The following is a 15,353-nucleotide window of genomic DNA, read 5'->3' as shown; positions in this document are numbered from 1 at the left end:
AGTCTTTAAATAGGTAATACTTTAGTTGTCAAAAGTCTTTGACTCAGTGTGAATGATGATTACAATTGTTCCCATACACATGAAGAGCACATCTGAGGCACTGAATATGGTCTCTGATCAAATATTTTCATTACAGTAAGACAAGCCGTGGAAATCTGGGTTTGTTTGTGAAAATGCACAAGAACTTTAAAATTGTCTTCTACATTATGCCCAGAGAGGATCTGAACCAGTTCCCACTGAAAACAGTTGGCTTTTGCTCTTTTGCCCAACTAAGAGGAGGATTAAGCTCCCCATGTGTTATTTGTCAGCAAAAGCCATCAATATTGTCCTGGTTTATATAATCTTAAACTGTGAGGAATCACAACTGTTTTGTGTACTTGTTTTTCCCTTCAAACTTCTTGTAATAGGATCCATTTTCATAACTAGCATTTTGTACTGACTTTTGGGGTTTAAGCAAAAGTATTCTATGTCGCCTCAGCATGCAATTTTAAAAAATTATGTACAAATTAAATGCCATCTGTAGCATCACAGGAGAGGTTTGTTGGGAACAGATAATAGGCAGCAGCACCCACCATCCAACCACATGGATTTTTAGCCATCAATTCATCGTGTCTTCTGATTAGAAGCCACATCTTCTTTGTGCCTTTAACACAGAGGACTCCAGTGGTTTTTTCACAATTAAAGCTCAAGACAGGTTTCTATACAGACAAATGCTCAAACATTTCTTCTTCCTTGCCTTTCCCTACTTTCGCTGGACAATTTTGTCTGTACGTTCTTTTACTTTGAAAAACCAGTAAGCCATTGCACTTCTCCCATATGGTTGCACAGCTGGAAGGTTGTGCCAAGGTGCCCATCTTCTCCACAGGGATCCTACATGAGTCAAAGTACGTAAGCTCTGGGAACCAAAGGGCTTTGTGTGCCAGGACTTGGAAACCAGTTGTTGATGCTGACAGTCTAGTTAGGTTGGTGATTTGTGATCCACTTGTCAAATCAGGAAGATCATTAGGAAAGTTGCGGAAAGGCAACTCCATTCATTCCCCAGTCTCATTGACACAAAGCCAACGAGGAGCCAGCCTAATTATCTCTCAGATATTCAGGATAAATTGCTCTGGCTCTGGTACTGGTTTCCCCACAGGAGAAGTGGGAGGACTTGGAGGCCAGTGAGATCTGTCAGTCCTCTATGATGTGTCCATTGGTAGACAAGAGGAGTGGCTGGACTTGCAGTTGACAGGGGTAACCATTGCCCTCCTGACAGACATCATAGGACCCTTGGTTGCAGTCATTACACTGTTTCAAGGACTCTTGTTCCAAACATATGCAAGGCTGTTAAAATGGTTAATTGCATACTTCTCTGGAGAACAGGATATTTACTTGTGAATTGTTTTCAGGAGTGAAGAACTAATTTAAAAATGCAATTCCTTTTCAATATAGTAACCTATCAAATGTTCTTGTCACATTTACAGATGTTCTCCTAGTGTAAAAACAAATAGGCACCTCAGTCAGAATGCATGTATAAACAAATAAGGTCTGTTTTTTTGTGTCTGCTAAAACAGGAAAAAAAGAAGTTGCAATAGCTGCAATAGCTATCTAAAACTCACTGCTTGATTACCTATTTCTGGACCTTCCCCCACAGTAACATAATAATTAATGTCCAATTAACTCTCTGTCTAGTAGTCCAGCTGATGTATGTATTTTGTATTCTGTGACTCATATAATTTGGCTATTTCCTCCATAAAAAGTTCACCCCTACTCTGACCTTACACACTTAGCTGTCTGTTCGCCCAACTGTTTGGTGGCTCTGGCTCAGGGACCTCTCTCTGCCTGCTGTTGCAGTGCTTCCCTCCTCATGGGGAGGTCAGTCCTTCCACATGGCTAATTACAGAGCCATAATTAGCTCCTCACACAACTGCATGGGGCAAGCCTTCATGAAACTGCTCAATATGAGCAAACAGAATGTAGCAGCTTGTGCAATGACCCCTCCTTATTATGGGCTGGCAAAAAAGCACAGAAGGAAAGGCTTGGTCTTACAGCACCAAGGTTTCCTTTTGCCCTCCTTTTAAACATTTTAGGCCAATCCAGCTTGGCTGGAAACATTCACCAAGCAATCTGCGGGTTGACAGAGTCTCTGTCAGCCCGTACACGGGCTAGGTAGAAGCCTTTGGTCATGTTGTATTTGATTTGTTTAGATGGTGAAGGACAGCTACTCTTTGAGAAGGGTGGATTTCCACAGCTCCCCTTTTTTAAGGCTAATGCAGTTCCTGTTACAGAACTGAATAGAGAACCTCCAAGGTGCAATAGCTCTGTGAATGCAGAATTTGTCTGCCAGCTCTTAGCCAGCCACAAAGGCTTCAGCTGTCCCCCTTCTATCATTCCTGGACTGAGCTCAGAAAAATGTCCAGCTTGAGGGCAGGAGGGTGAGGACAGGAGATAATGTTGAGAGGAAAATCTCTTGATACCACCAGGAGCTGTTGAAGTCCCTGCATGTAGCCTGAGCATCTCCAGAGGAAGTGGGATTGGCTTGTCTCCCCATATATTTCAGGCCAGTGAGTTGGTGTCTGCCCTCTCCTGATGACTGTCAGCACTCTCTGAAGTCATTTTGGGCTCCTTGGAGTCATGGTCTTTGTAGTTGCTTCATTTCCTGAAGTCCATTTTCTCTAGGAGTTGTGGGATGTGTTTCTGCTGCCATAGCTGGGTTGCCTGGAGGTGGTTTGGGACTGTTCTGCATCATTGTCTGGTTTTCTAGCCAGAAATGTCAGTCAGTTCCTTTTGTGTGTGTAGAAAGAGGGTATTTCAGACTTGGTGTTGGGCTGGTCATGCAGAATATTCCCTCATGTCACAGTAAGACAAAGTGTTGTGTCTCCCTTTCTCTCCACAGATCTGCAGCCTACCTCCACCACAGCCACAACTCAGCACTGCATCCCAGGCACCACAAACGTCCAGTCCCCTTCCAGCTCAGGTGAGTTCTTTGGCTGAATCCCATTATGTTCACACCATGGCAGATCCTGGCCCTGGCAGGCTTCTCTTTCAGCCTCCTCTCCCAGGGGCAGGCCTGCAGACCATGGTGGCCTAATGGCCCAGCTGGTGGCTCATGGACTTCCCTCACACTGCTCACCCCTCCCTGCCGTTCCTTCCAGAGGCTGTGCCCTCCCAGCTCTTCCCTGCTTTAGCCAGGACTCCTACCCATGTGCCAGTCAGCCTTCCTGGTCCTTTGCATCCTGGTCCTGCAGATGCTGCAGCCCTGCTGAAGACAGCAGGGTAGCTGGGGGAGCCTCCAAGGCCCAGCATGACCATGCTGATCTGCAGCAGGAAGAGGAGTACTGAGCACTCTTGTCCACTTGTTAATGAGATAGCAGGGAAGAAAGGCACCTCCTTTCCACACCCAAAAATGGGGTCAAGTTGTAACCTTCTGTAAAATCTTGGCACTTGCATGACTGATGGCGATGATAAACTTGGTGATATTCTTGGTGGCAAACTAGGAGGAAAAAAGCCCCAACAGATGAGAATATCCAATATGTAGTTAGTTTTTAAAGTGCTCAGTGGGTTATTCACAGGTTGCCTTGCCAGGGTGTAGTAGTTGAATGGGGTTTTTGTTGTGGTTCCTCTGTCCAGGTCTTCTTTATACCATACTCTTGCACAGTCTTTTGTGTTCTCAGTGCTACCCTGAGGACATCAAAGTGGAGGGAGGGGAAAGAGAACACAGTTTGTCTCTAACACAGAACCTGGAGCATGAAGAAACAGATCAAGAGTGATAGATATAGGAAGCTGGGGCAGTGTGTTTATTCCCATTTGAAAACCCAAAAGGTGGGGTTGGGAGAAGTTAAATGTTTTGACCTGTATTTTGGCAAAGGGGAACTTCTTGCTGGAAAATGCTGGCTGAATTTTCTGTTAAGACCTTCCCCACATTCCTCTTCCTTCTTCCTCATACTCTTCAAATTGTCGGTCATGTGGCACAGGCAAGTACTACTCCATTCCCACCACAGGGATGGAAATGGAATGTACTGGGCAGTATCTGACTTTCTTACCTCTGCGCAAAGCTGAGGTGACAACTGTTAAGGCAGCACAGTATAAACCACATAATTAATCTCCTGTGGTGAATAGGGAGGATCTCATATAATCATTTAACCACAGACCACTGTGTGTCCTGATCCCTGAAAATGAATGATGGCTGTAGGCATTTCTGTGTTTTTCATATCACTTTCCTCAGGCAAGACAGCATTTTTTCCCTGCTGTCTAAAGTAGCAGAAGATGTGTCTTCCAGAGGGAGAGGTGTAGAAGGGAGAAAGGAGCTTAAAAGCTCCAATTCATCAAGTTCCTGTTTTCTTGATTTCTCCTGACACTTGAAGCAATACTTTTAGGCACATCTGCTCTGTGTTGGAAGGCAGGAGGAAAAGAAGCATTGACAGATACATAAAATCATAATAAAACATTCTTATTACAATAAATACATCTGATTCGGAAAGAAAAGGTGGCATACTTTGATAAGTTTTTTTATATTTTGTTTAATTGCAGTATATAAGGTTTGCAGTCAAACCTTTCTTCTAAACCCATTCATGGGAAAAAATTGAAGAGCAGAATAGGTGCTATAGAAAGATTTCAAAGTATGAGCAAATGTATTTTTCTCTAAATAAGTGTCACTGCTTTTTGCATTATCACTGCTGAAAAAGGTTGCTTAACTATTAATGAACATGTAGATGCTTGAGCACATAAAGCTTTAAAAAATATTTTTTTATTCTACATTATTATCTACAATAGTGATAACCATTTTGAGAGTCACTGACACATTTATTATTCTTTCAGTAGTTGTTAATTATAAGATTGGTAGCTACCCAGTGACAACATACAATTCTTAAGGGAATTTTGCTGAGACAGTTGATAGTGTCTAAGCAATCAGTATCAACACATCTATATCTGACCCATATTTTGGGATTTGATATAAATCACGTTGGTAATGAGTAGTGCATGAGGCAGTAACTAGTTCCATTAAAGTCTTGTAATTTACAGAAAAAGCCACTTGTTCCACAGAGTATTTAGTGGCAGACATTTCTAGCAGCTAATTTGATGAATGTTTGTCTAGCACATTAAGAGTGGGTTTTTAGAGTTTTCATATTCAGCCTAATGTGGTTCCAACAAGAACAATTGCACCTCACAGGGGAAATTAGGTCAATGTAACTGGACAGAGATAGTAAATCAAAAATATTCTCATGTTAAAGTGTCAATCAGGTGGCCTAAGAAAGAAACAGATGAACAATCTGCCTGTAGTCTTCTGAAAGAGTATAAAAGAAAGGGTTTGTCTCAGCTTTGTTTGATCCACTGCTTGTGAGAATGTTGTGCTGTTATAGAAACATGGAAGGTGACAATTTCATGTTAGGGCAATATGCACTAAGAGAAAGAAAAAAATAGAAATAACTCTCCTGTCTTAATCTCTGTGATATATGCTTTATCTTTGCTTGCTCAGCAGACGTTGTGGAACCTGATAATAATGTTTGCAATCAAGATTTTTAATAGTCCTGAAGTACTCCAGAATAGGAAGCAGTATGCTAAAATGTGCAGTAACATCTTGGAGGAACCTGACACTGCAAAATTCATTGCAAAAATATTCAGATTTCTGTCTTTACAAATATACACTTTCTCATTCCTGTGAGGACTGGCAGCCTAATAAATGAAGTTAAATAGACTAAAGAAATAGTAAAGAGTTAAAAAGACATAGTGGTGAAGCTGTTCAGCTTTTTCCAGATTTAGTAACCTGTCATGATGGCTTCTGGAGATAGATATACATAAAGTGTCCTTAACCAGCTATTTTAAGCCTTCAAAATAGCTGTGATTTATTTTTCTGATTAAAGAGATACAGTAGGTATGAATAAGGTTTAGGTTTCCATGTTTCAGTAGCTGATTCGCATAAAATTGCATGGGAAAAATCTACAGTACAGGAATGCACTTATAGGTTGCACTTATTCCTCAGTTTTTAAATGACCAGGTATGACTGATGAAGCCACAAATAAGTTACAATATTTTAGTATTTAGCAGCCTGGCCCACCTTTGAGAATCTCAATTACTGCCAGTGAGTGTCTATCATAGCCCTTAAAAGCTGAGACCAATATTAGTCCCATCCTGGGACTAATCTCTGAGGTGCTCTCCCAGATATAGAGCTTGGACTGTCATAGGCAAGCTTTAGAAGTGAGATGTAGGGGTCACATAACATAATTAAAAGAGCTAAAATCCTTATCTCCACATGAAGCATTGGCTTTTTTTTTTTTTTTTCTGTTCAGTTCTCTGGCAGCTTCCCTTCCTGAAAAGGCATGGGTGTTCTCAGTGTCCCAAAATCATAGCTATGAAACTTTTCTCTCTGTGTGTATTCCTTTGGGTTTTTCCTCAGAGGGGTTTTCTTTGAGGGGGAAGGAGGACAGTGCTGTGAGTTGTTAAGTAGAAGGCAGGAACTGGGGAGTGAAGTAAAATCCCATTTTCCTAGTAAATAAAAAAAAAAAATAAGCCGACCTGTCACTCTGTTTTTTTAAGATTTTCTAAGCCTTCTGATGTTGACATTCTTGTAGTGAACTTTCTCACACACTTTCTGTAAATAACTCATTGTTTTGCATTCCTTTATGGAGGAGGAGAGAGTTGATAGACTGTTGGTTTGACCAGTGTCATTGGAGAAGTGGCACTGTCAACCTCCAATCCACTGCCACTTTTGGAAAACTATAAAAGTTAGAGTCAGAAAATAAACTTCCCTTTTTTCCTTCACCTTGAGAACGGTGGTGTGCTTGTGTTCTTTCGTGTCCTATAGTGACACCCACCAAGTAGTTTGAAGGAGCTGGGTACATTAAAATTTGAGATATTTTATTTTCTTTGTATACAAGAGCTCTGACATAACAGAAATCTCCCAGACCAAGAGGATTTTTGGGTTGTGGTTGTTCCTTGTGTATGCAGACTGCCATCTGGCTTTTTCCAGTACCTCCAGGATGCAAAGATAAATAGTCTGAAGAATTAAAAAACTTTCTTCATGAAAGTTAATCCAGACATTGAGAAATACAGAGCCAGCCAGATCTTCAGACTATGTAAATAACTGTGACCCTATAGACTTGTGAGGATTTATACTGATTTGTGCATACTGGATATCTGGTCTTCTCCTAGCTTTCCTTTCAGAACAGTGCACCATCAGTTTGTGTAAGGAAAACCTGAGAGATATGACCAAGCACATTTCCATGTGTATTTTACTTATGAGTGACATAAACTGATATCCTATTCTGTCACTTAAAATCTGGATTACCAATGAGAAAACAGTTACATTTCATTAAATGAAATTATCTGTTGCAGAAACTCTGTTCTGCCAGATATTTTGTGTGTGTGTGTGTGTGTGTGTGTGTGTGTGTGTGTGTTTGGCAGTGACATGAATGAAAGTTGAGGAAAGAACATAAAAGTTAAAGTAGGTTCATATGGAGTACAATGCCCTCAATATGTCAGTGGCAGCTTTTTCACTACTGCCTCAATAAATGTAGAAGTCTTTAATGGCTCTTTACAACCATTCAGCCCAACTGGCGTTATGATTGGTAAACCATTCTTCCCTGTGCTGGGTAAGATTTTATTTAAAAATATCCTCTGAGCTTCTTCACAGTCGTGATTTTCCTGCAGCATGTGGTCACACCAAACAAATTCTAATTCTAAGTTAATTATGCTTAATTTATCCTCTGTACACTGGAAGTCATTTAAAAGTCAGTTCATTTATACTGGTGTAAAACCAGATAATACAAGTTGTAAGGGTAAGTGCTGCTCATGCTAGTAGGAAATCAGACCTAATAGGACCCTTTCTGTTTGAGTAGTTTCTTTTCATAGTCCCAGCTCTGCTTTTATTCACTAAAAGGGAAATTTTTCATTGACTTCAGTTTTTGTAGGGACATGGCAATCTCCACATTTTTTGTGGTCTCACCTGTACCTCTGCACAGATATATAAGGAAGAAAATTAAATAAGGTTTATGACCAGATCTTCAGCTTCTGAAAATCAGGCATCTCTTGCCATTAGTGCTTATGATTGCAAGTCTGTGTTTTTGAATCTTATAAATTTTGTGGGATTAGGAGAACCTCCACAGTATGAATTAGTGTGTTCTATGTTCTGCAGTTGCATATGCTAAATTTTAAAATTATTCCAGTCTTTGCTGGAAAATCTTGGCATTGACATATAGTGTACTGATCAAATTGAAGAGTGACATTTTTCTCATAGGAAAGCAAGATCCATTGCTTTGGATGTCTTGATCCCAATTTCCAGGAGAGTATTAAGATTAGGGTGAGGCTAGTCTGGTTGTCTACCTGCTGGAAGTACAGATTTGCTATACTGCCAAAATGAGAGAGCAATATTTCCCAGATTTGCTTAATAGGTATAGTTGCCATCTATATCCTTCTATATATGCTCAAAAAATCCTCAGTCCAATTCTACCTGTCCAAATCTACACTCCAGGAAGAAAAAAAATGTAGTAAGTGGAAATTACAAACACTTTAATAAGGGACCATGCGTCTTAGCTGGTTAATAACTGATCAAACAGCCAGGGAAATTCCACACAAAGCTAACGTTCATGATGGCAGATGTTTTGCCAATCAGAGTAACCTGCAGACTGCCCTCAGGAATGCTGTCTTCCATATGAAGTATTCATGGTCTTGAGAATATTTTTTGAAGAAAAGTGCTAAGCATATTGCTGTGAGCTGCCAATACAACAGCATGGTGATTGCTGCAGAATCTCTTGTCAGTGTTCTGGCCTTACAAGATCCTTGCAATGTGTTGCCAGCTGTATGCAGCCCTCACAGATGATAGTGTGCTCCTCACTGTGGCAGCCAGATTGTCACCAGCCTAATCTCATTCATGAGCAGCTATTTATGTAAGTGATCAGACAGCATCAGGCAAGTCATGTGGATGACCATTTATCTACGTCTGCAAGGGATTCAATCTGGCCACATGCTGATTGAAGCATAAAATGTGAAAATAGCTGTCTAGAGAACATAAGTTGGATTTTCTGTGATAAAAATTGCAAGTTGCTGTGAAGCCCACCATGGCAGCTGGAGCTGGGGGAGGCACAGGAGGTGAACCTTCTGCCTGATCACCATTTCAGATCCCAGGGCAGGGTTTGGGGTGAGAGTGGCTCACACTGTTAGAATATGCCCCTGGAGGGTAATTTTCTGCTCGCAGTGGACTTGCCCCTCATGTTCTGTAAGTGGGGTCTGTGATACATAAATATAAATTGCTGTAGTTCCTGTCGAGGTGACTGGTAACAGAACAATTATTGCTTATTTCTGCTACTTGCACTCAGCTGAGAGCAGGTCCTACTGCTCTGCATTGGTATCTAAAAACCTGTGAAATGTCTCTGGCAGCCGATCTGAAGCTTCTTTTCTTTCCCTTTGCTGTCTGCAGGTCCAACAGATCTCAGTATGAAGAGGCAGTTAGCAAGCAGCTCTGGATCCTCCAGTAGTTCCAGCTCCAGACCCCAGCTGAGTCCCACCGAAATAAACGCAGTGAGGCAGCTCGTGGCAGGGTACCGAGAATCAGCCGCGTTTTTGTTGCGCTCTGCAGATGAACTGGAAAACCTTATTTTGCAGCAGAACTGAGTCATGTGACCTTCACACCGGCCTGGTCTTATCTCAGAATTTCCACTAATGACATTTTGATTTCCCAGAGCACACACTTCAGTTACTGCACAGTCTTTTAGGAGAGTTAATTACCATAATGCCACACTGTTCTTGATCCATAAAGTGATGTGTTAAGGTGCTTAAAGTGAACTTCGACCTCTGGTGTTTCCGAGGTACTTTACTGTGTCCAGGCTATTGCTTTTGTTTTAGTGTGTCAGCATAAATATCGAAAAAGTGGCTAGAAATTAACTCATTCTAACAAGTGGAGGAAACAGAAGATGCTGTGATGATTTTTTAAAACAAGTGGTTCAAGATCCAAGTGCAATATTAGTGGAATGTGATACTGACTCATTGGACTTAAAGCTGCAGTATATGGCAAAATATTGCCAAATGTCCTGTTGCTACAGGGCACAATTGCAATTAAAAGGATCTTGTATTTTAAAAAAATGTAATTTTTATAAAAAACGAAACAAAAGATTTTTGTTTTCATTCAAGATTTTTCATTTTTACTTTGGTAAACTTTTTCACTGGTCCTGAAAATGTTTTGAGGAGCTATTTTAAGTCCCCCCTTCCTCTCTTGAATCCCTGGCTGTGCCCTTCTCCCCAACTTCATATTCTTTCTACAACGAGTAACTCTTGATGCTGGATAATTTCCTCCCCCGTGTACTGTAAATTGTCATCTATGGAATACCTTCCAAAGGAAGTATGCATTTCCTGCATTCATGCCATTCTCAACTCCATTCTGTAATATATTGCAGCTTTATTAGCAATTAATAAAGAGTTGAGCGTTTTTTAAAAAAGACATATCGTTGAGAAAAAAAAAGATGATTTGATTTCTTACGGTGAGCTCATCTGACTCCATGATCACTGCTGCTGTCTTATACAAGTCCCTCTAGTTGTGATTGGATGTAGATGATGAATGTTTAAGAGGTTGCAAGTGACAATCTGAAAATTTGCACTCTTGTGTGTATTTATTTTTTTTCCTTAATTTAAACAAAATTCTTACCAAGGAAGGTCATTGACACTTCTGGTATAATTTGTATAATTCCCAGGCCTAGCTAAAACCTGTACAAAACTGTAAGTGGATGCAGCTGCAACTATAATAAAACTCTTCTTTCCCCTTCCCCACTCTTCCCAACCCCTCTATTTCTTATTTTATAATATTGATTACACATTAATGGTGTTTTCTTTGTGCACTATGGCAGGCTTCTTTTTAAGTATATAGAAAAAGGTACTTTAGTTTATGCTTATTGTACTATCTGTTCTGTTGTTTAGCTTTTGTTGAATAACAAGTTTCTTGTGCATTCCTAAATTTGCCTTATTTCATGTACAAAATTTTATGTAATTCCGTTTTTGACAATGAGTTTAAGGCATCAGTGATATTTTATATCTACTTGTTACATATAGTTTTCCAAGTAATGACTGTGATTGTGACCAAGTAATGTGCACTTTTTCTTGTAACTGTGGACATTGCTATGCTTTTTTTTTCTCTAGTGTTTCTAGAATTACTGTTGCTTACAGTTATGTAAAAGAAAAAGAACTTTTGTGATACTGTTGGTGAATATTAATGTGAAAAAGCCTATGAAATATGAGTATTTTGGAGGTACATAGATACACAAACATCTCTAAGTTGTGGACTCATGTTCACATATTTAAATGAGAATTCAAAACCTGAGGGCTGGAATCATTTCCTCTGTTTTGTTTGGGTAAATAAACAGATTTCTGTGTTTAAATACATGATTGTGAAACATTATAACATTTAAATGGAATAACATTTAAAGCTATAACTGTAATGGTCTTTAAAGAGGGAAAATGGCCTTCCAGTCCAATTCATGCAGCCCCTCAAACATTGTTTCTCAATATTACTTAGTAAATCCCAGTAGAATTGAGTAACAGGCATATATAATTTAAAGTTGGCTGGAGGGAACACCATTGTGCCACTCTACATTTGTTCTTTAAAAACTATTGGATGTCTTTTTAGAGGCCCCTGTTCTTGGATGTGAGAATATTGTTGCAAATCCTTACCAGTTGTTCCCCATCACTTAGGAGGTGCATTTGTTTCTGCTCAGCTGAGCAGCCTCACCACTTTTCAAGCTCTTTTGCTAAATCCAGGTAAGGACAAGAAGCTAGAGGACAAGGAGGTAAGAAATTTAATCCAGTTTTCTGTCCTCTGACTGCTCTTTCTTCTCCCTCAATTACTCCTTCTCTTGAGGGAGAAGTAGGAAAGTTTGGGGTCACCATACGACCTTCAAGGCCCATGACTAGTTTCCCCTTTTTCCAGCTCCATTCCCAGCCTACTTTGATACTTCTCCATGTTTTCTACACACATCCTCTTCTTCTGTGTGCCTCCTCTGGAATATTTAGGGTCTCCTTCAATCACAGGAGCAATTGATGTCCTCTGAAGTCTTATACAGATACTTAACTGTGTCCTCAAGTCGTTTGTCTATACCAAATTCCATCAGACAGATGGGATCTTTTATTCTAGAGCTGTTTCTGCCCCTAAGTACTGGGTTTATTAATTTCTTCTTTGGAACAATCACAGATTCAATTATAGTCTTAACTTCCTCTTCTAAGAGGATACTGAAATTGAGACCCATCCTGTGAAGGAGAGACCATAAATCTCTGTCCATTTTTGTGTGTGAAAATCTAGATCCAAGCATTGCAACTAAATTTGTCCTCTTGAATCCAGGTCCCAGAGCCCTCTAGCTTGTGTCTTCTTTGAACCTTCTAAGGCAGTAAAAGCACAAGGGAGAACATCTTGCTCAGGTGCCCAGCAACAACTGCAGGGTTCCTTCTTTCTCTCATCCACATCTTCTGTAACAGAGGCCTGGTTACCTCAGCCTAAATATTGCTGTTAGGATAAGGCCAGTTCCTTCCAGCATGGGACAATACCCAGTGTCCACTGAGTATGGCTGCTTAAGGCTGCCTTCAGAAAAGCATTACCCTTATATCCAACATCTTTATTAAACTAGTGCTTCAAGTTTGGTGGATGTCTCACCACAGAATTTCATCAGTGCAGACTGGCAGGTGCTGGTCCTTCTTGAGACAGCCTCACATCTTCCCAACTATCCTGGAGTTTCTCTATGAGTGGTCCTGTCAGACCTCTAGTCTCCAAGGGATTGTTGGGCAGGGAGGGATGGTGGGAAAATGTCATAATGTCCATAAACTTCCCTACAGAGTTAAGTACCAAACCTGACCATGGATTACATACACACTGGGAAGACAAGTCAGTCATCCATTCTTCTCTTCCTGATTTCCAGGGTAGTTTTCATGGACAGCTGTGGGTAATATCTTTAGATTCAACTTTGGGTTGTGAGAGTGGAAAATCAGGCTAGCTTATCAACTAATCAGTTTGGTTTACTGCTTTCAATGCCTGCTGAGAAACTGGAAACACATGAAAAGAGATCTGGAGTCAAATGCTTTTTATCCAGATTGGCACCTTGCTGCCTGTCATTGAAGGATGACACCACCATACTAGCCACGGTGAGTATCAGAAGCTACAGAGAGAATATACAGAGGTAAGCAAGTATTTGACAGTTCTAAAGCTGCCCATCCTCTACAGAGAAGGAATTTTCATGATGAGGGAAAGCTGGTGAACATGTACATGACTATGGCTATAAAACTATTTGGAAAACAGAGTTATACTAAAGTATGTGGATATTTTTGCTGTCATGGCCTGAGTCACTGCTGCATACAGTGTAGCTGGAGGTAGGTTTTGTTGGTAAAACTCCATTGAAAATGAGGAGCAACTTTATTTCTTCAAAGTGCCTAGCGCTGTGTTAAAAGACTCCCCATAAATTTGTTGAAGCTCCTCTGAATCTGGCTTTGAAAGGCTTGTGAGGCATTCATAAAGAAGATGATTTTCTATGTAAAGAAAAACTGATTTTGATAAATCCTGAAGTCAGGATCTAGTCTGGGCTCCACCCACTATTGAAAAACACCAGCATGTGAAAAAGAACTGTGAAATAATGGGAGAATGGGAGAGATCAAGCAATGTCATAAAGGTGGTTACTGGATTAAATATGTAAGAATATAAAATGTCTGTGCTGGACAAGATCAGTTGTTCACAGCCTTGTAGCCTATCTCTGAATAATGTGTAAAACAGATAAAGATGTGCTAGATACAGCAGGCCAGAAGAATAGAGCAAGCCTATAGCAAGGATTTCTAAATGCACATCCTTGGCCTACAAGAGCTTGAGGCTGTGGTGGGCTGTCCCTGGCTGGCAGGTAAGTCCCCACCCACCCTCTCAATCCCTCCCCACAGTGGCTCAGGGAAAAAATCCAAAGAGCAAAAGTGAGGGAAAAAACTGGGTCAAACTGAGTAAGTAAAGAATGAAAAAGCAGAAGGGATGCAGAGGTAATCCCTCATCACTTCCCACCAGGAGATGTGATGCCCAGCAGATCCCCAGGCTATTTAGGGTGTACCCTAAGTACAATTCCCACTACTTCTTTTTGGCCAAGAATGATGTCATGTGGCATGATATATCATTAGAAAATAGTAGGAAAAAAGAGAAATGAGTTGCTTGAGGCCATGCAACCTGTGAATGCCTGGATCTATTGACCCCTTTCCATGGTCAGAACTAAATCAAATGTTGTATAACAGGGTGCAGAAATGTTGGGGGTTTTTTTACCTCTTCTAAAATTACCTGCTTAAATCTCTTTTTCACCACTGAATGAAGGAGAACAAAGGAGCTGGAAAGCCTGTAAAATTACTGACTACTTTGTGAATAGAAACTTTATGTTGTGCCACATAATTCACTTGATTTCCCCAAGTCTGGATAAAGATATTCTATGCAAAATTTTTTGCTCCTTTTTCTAATGATGTCTGGAAACACAGTGTAAGAGTTCTAATTATTGTGACTATATATAAAACTTTTTTGTAAGTTTATCTTCTCTGTAGGTAGCCAACTATGGTGTAAGGAGAGCTGGGAAAAGGATCGAGCACATAGATAGGTTTGTCTTCCTTTTCTTGACTTAGCAGGGAGGTAAATTCCAGTAGGTAATTAAAAATAAGCAGTGTTACTGAATTTTCAAGATTTTCCAGAAAAGAAATTAAATTTTTTCCTAATGCTCCCCTGGAAACTTGTACCAGATAATTTTTCCTTTTTTCCTGCGAGGCTGCTGTTTTGTTATTGTAGGGTCATTAATCAGTTCTTGGTGCTGTTTCTTTTCACAGCACAATGGAGTACTCATAGCAGGAAAAGCAGCAGGAAGAATTGGAAAAATAGGAGGGATAAATATCATTAATATTTCCAACATGTCATTGTTTAATTGTTTTAAATTAATTTTCTTTGTGGTTCCCAGATCACAGTGCTTTAGCACCATGAGCTTGACCTATTTATTTCCTCTCATATTTTGTAGGAGATATAGCTTCTAGCTGAGAAAAGCTCTTACTGCCCTAGCCAGCAGGCAGCCTTAACAATGTTCATTTGCTGCACCTGATATTTGAAAATTGCAAGCTACAAGGCATACTTAACTCTCAGAGCCATTCTCTAATAATTAGAAGCACAGGCTATTTTTTAAAATGTCTCTGTCCAATCTAATTATACTTTATTAAACCATATATTAATTGATTTAAACGATAAATAACAATAGAAATAAAATTAGGGATTTGATATAATCCTTAATATCTAGCATAGAGTTGGAAAATTTGTCTCAGTGTTTAAGTATAAAATCATATGATTTGTCCTTTTAAACAAATTACTATCAGTATTGTTGTTACAGTTTATGGAGTCCAGATTTCTTCTG

At 40.0% G+C, this 15,353-nt stretch overlaps 1 protein-coding gene across 4 annotated transcripts in view; it reads left to right on the top strand.

The window, feature by feature from the left end:
- NOL4 (nucleolar protein 4) overlaps positions 1 to 11,341 on the top strand; it is a 187,822-nt gene extending 176,481 nt beyond the window's left edge. For all 4 annotated transcript variants that reach the window (XM_054514520.1, XM_036402971.2, XM_036402961.2 and 1 more), the window contains 2 exons: positions 2,876 to 2,956; positions 9,392 to 11,341. In XM_054514520.1, coding sequence (XP_054370495.1) covers positions 2,876 to 2,956; positions 9,392 to 9,585 — 275 coding nt within the window. In that variant the 3' untranslated portion in view covers positions 9,586 to 11,341. The remainder of the gene's footprint in view (positions 1 to 2,875; positions 2,957 to 9,391) is intronic.
- The last annotated feature ends 4,012 nt before the right edge of the window (positions 11,342 to 15,353 follow it).

The sequence above is a fragment of the Molothrus ater genome, chromosome 1 (assembly GCF_012460135.2).
Source record: "Molothrus ater isolate BHLD 08-10-18 breed brown headed cowbird chromosome 1, BPBGC_Mater_1.1, whole genome shotgun sequence".
Lineage (NCBI taxonomy): Eukaryota > Metazoa > Chordata > Aves > Passeriformes > Icteridae > Molothrus > Molothrus ater.
This window is presented reverse-complemented; position numbering and strand designations above follow the sequence as displayed.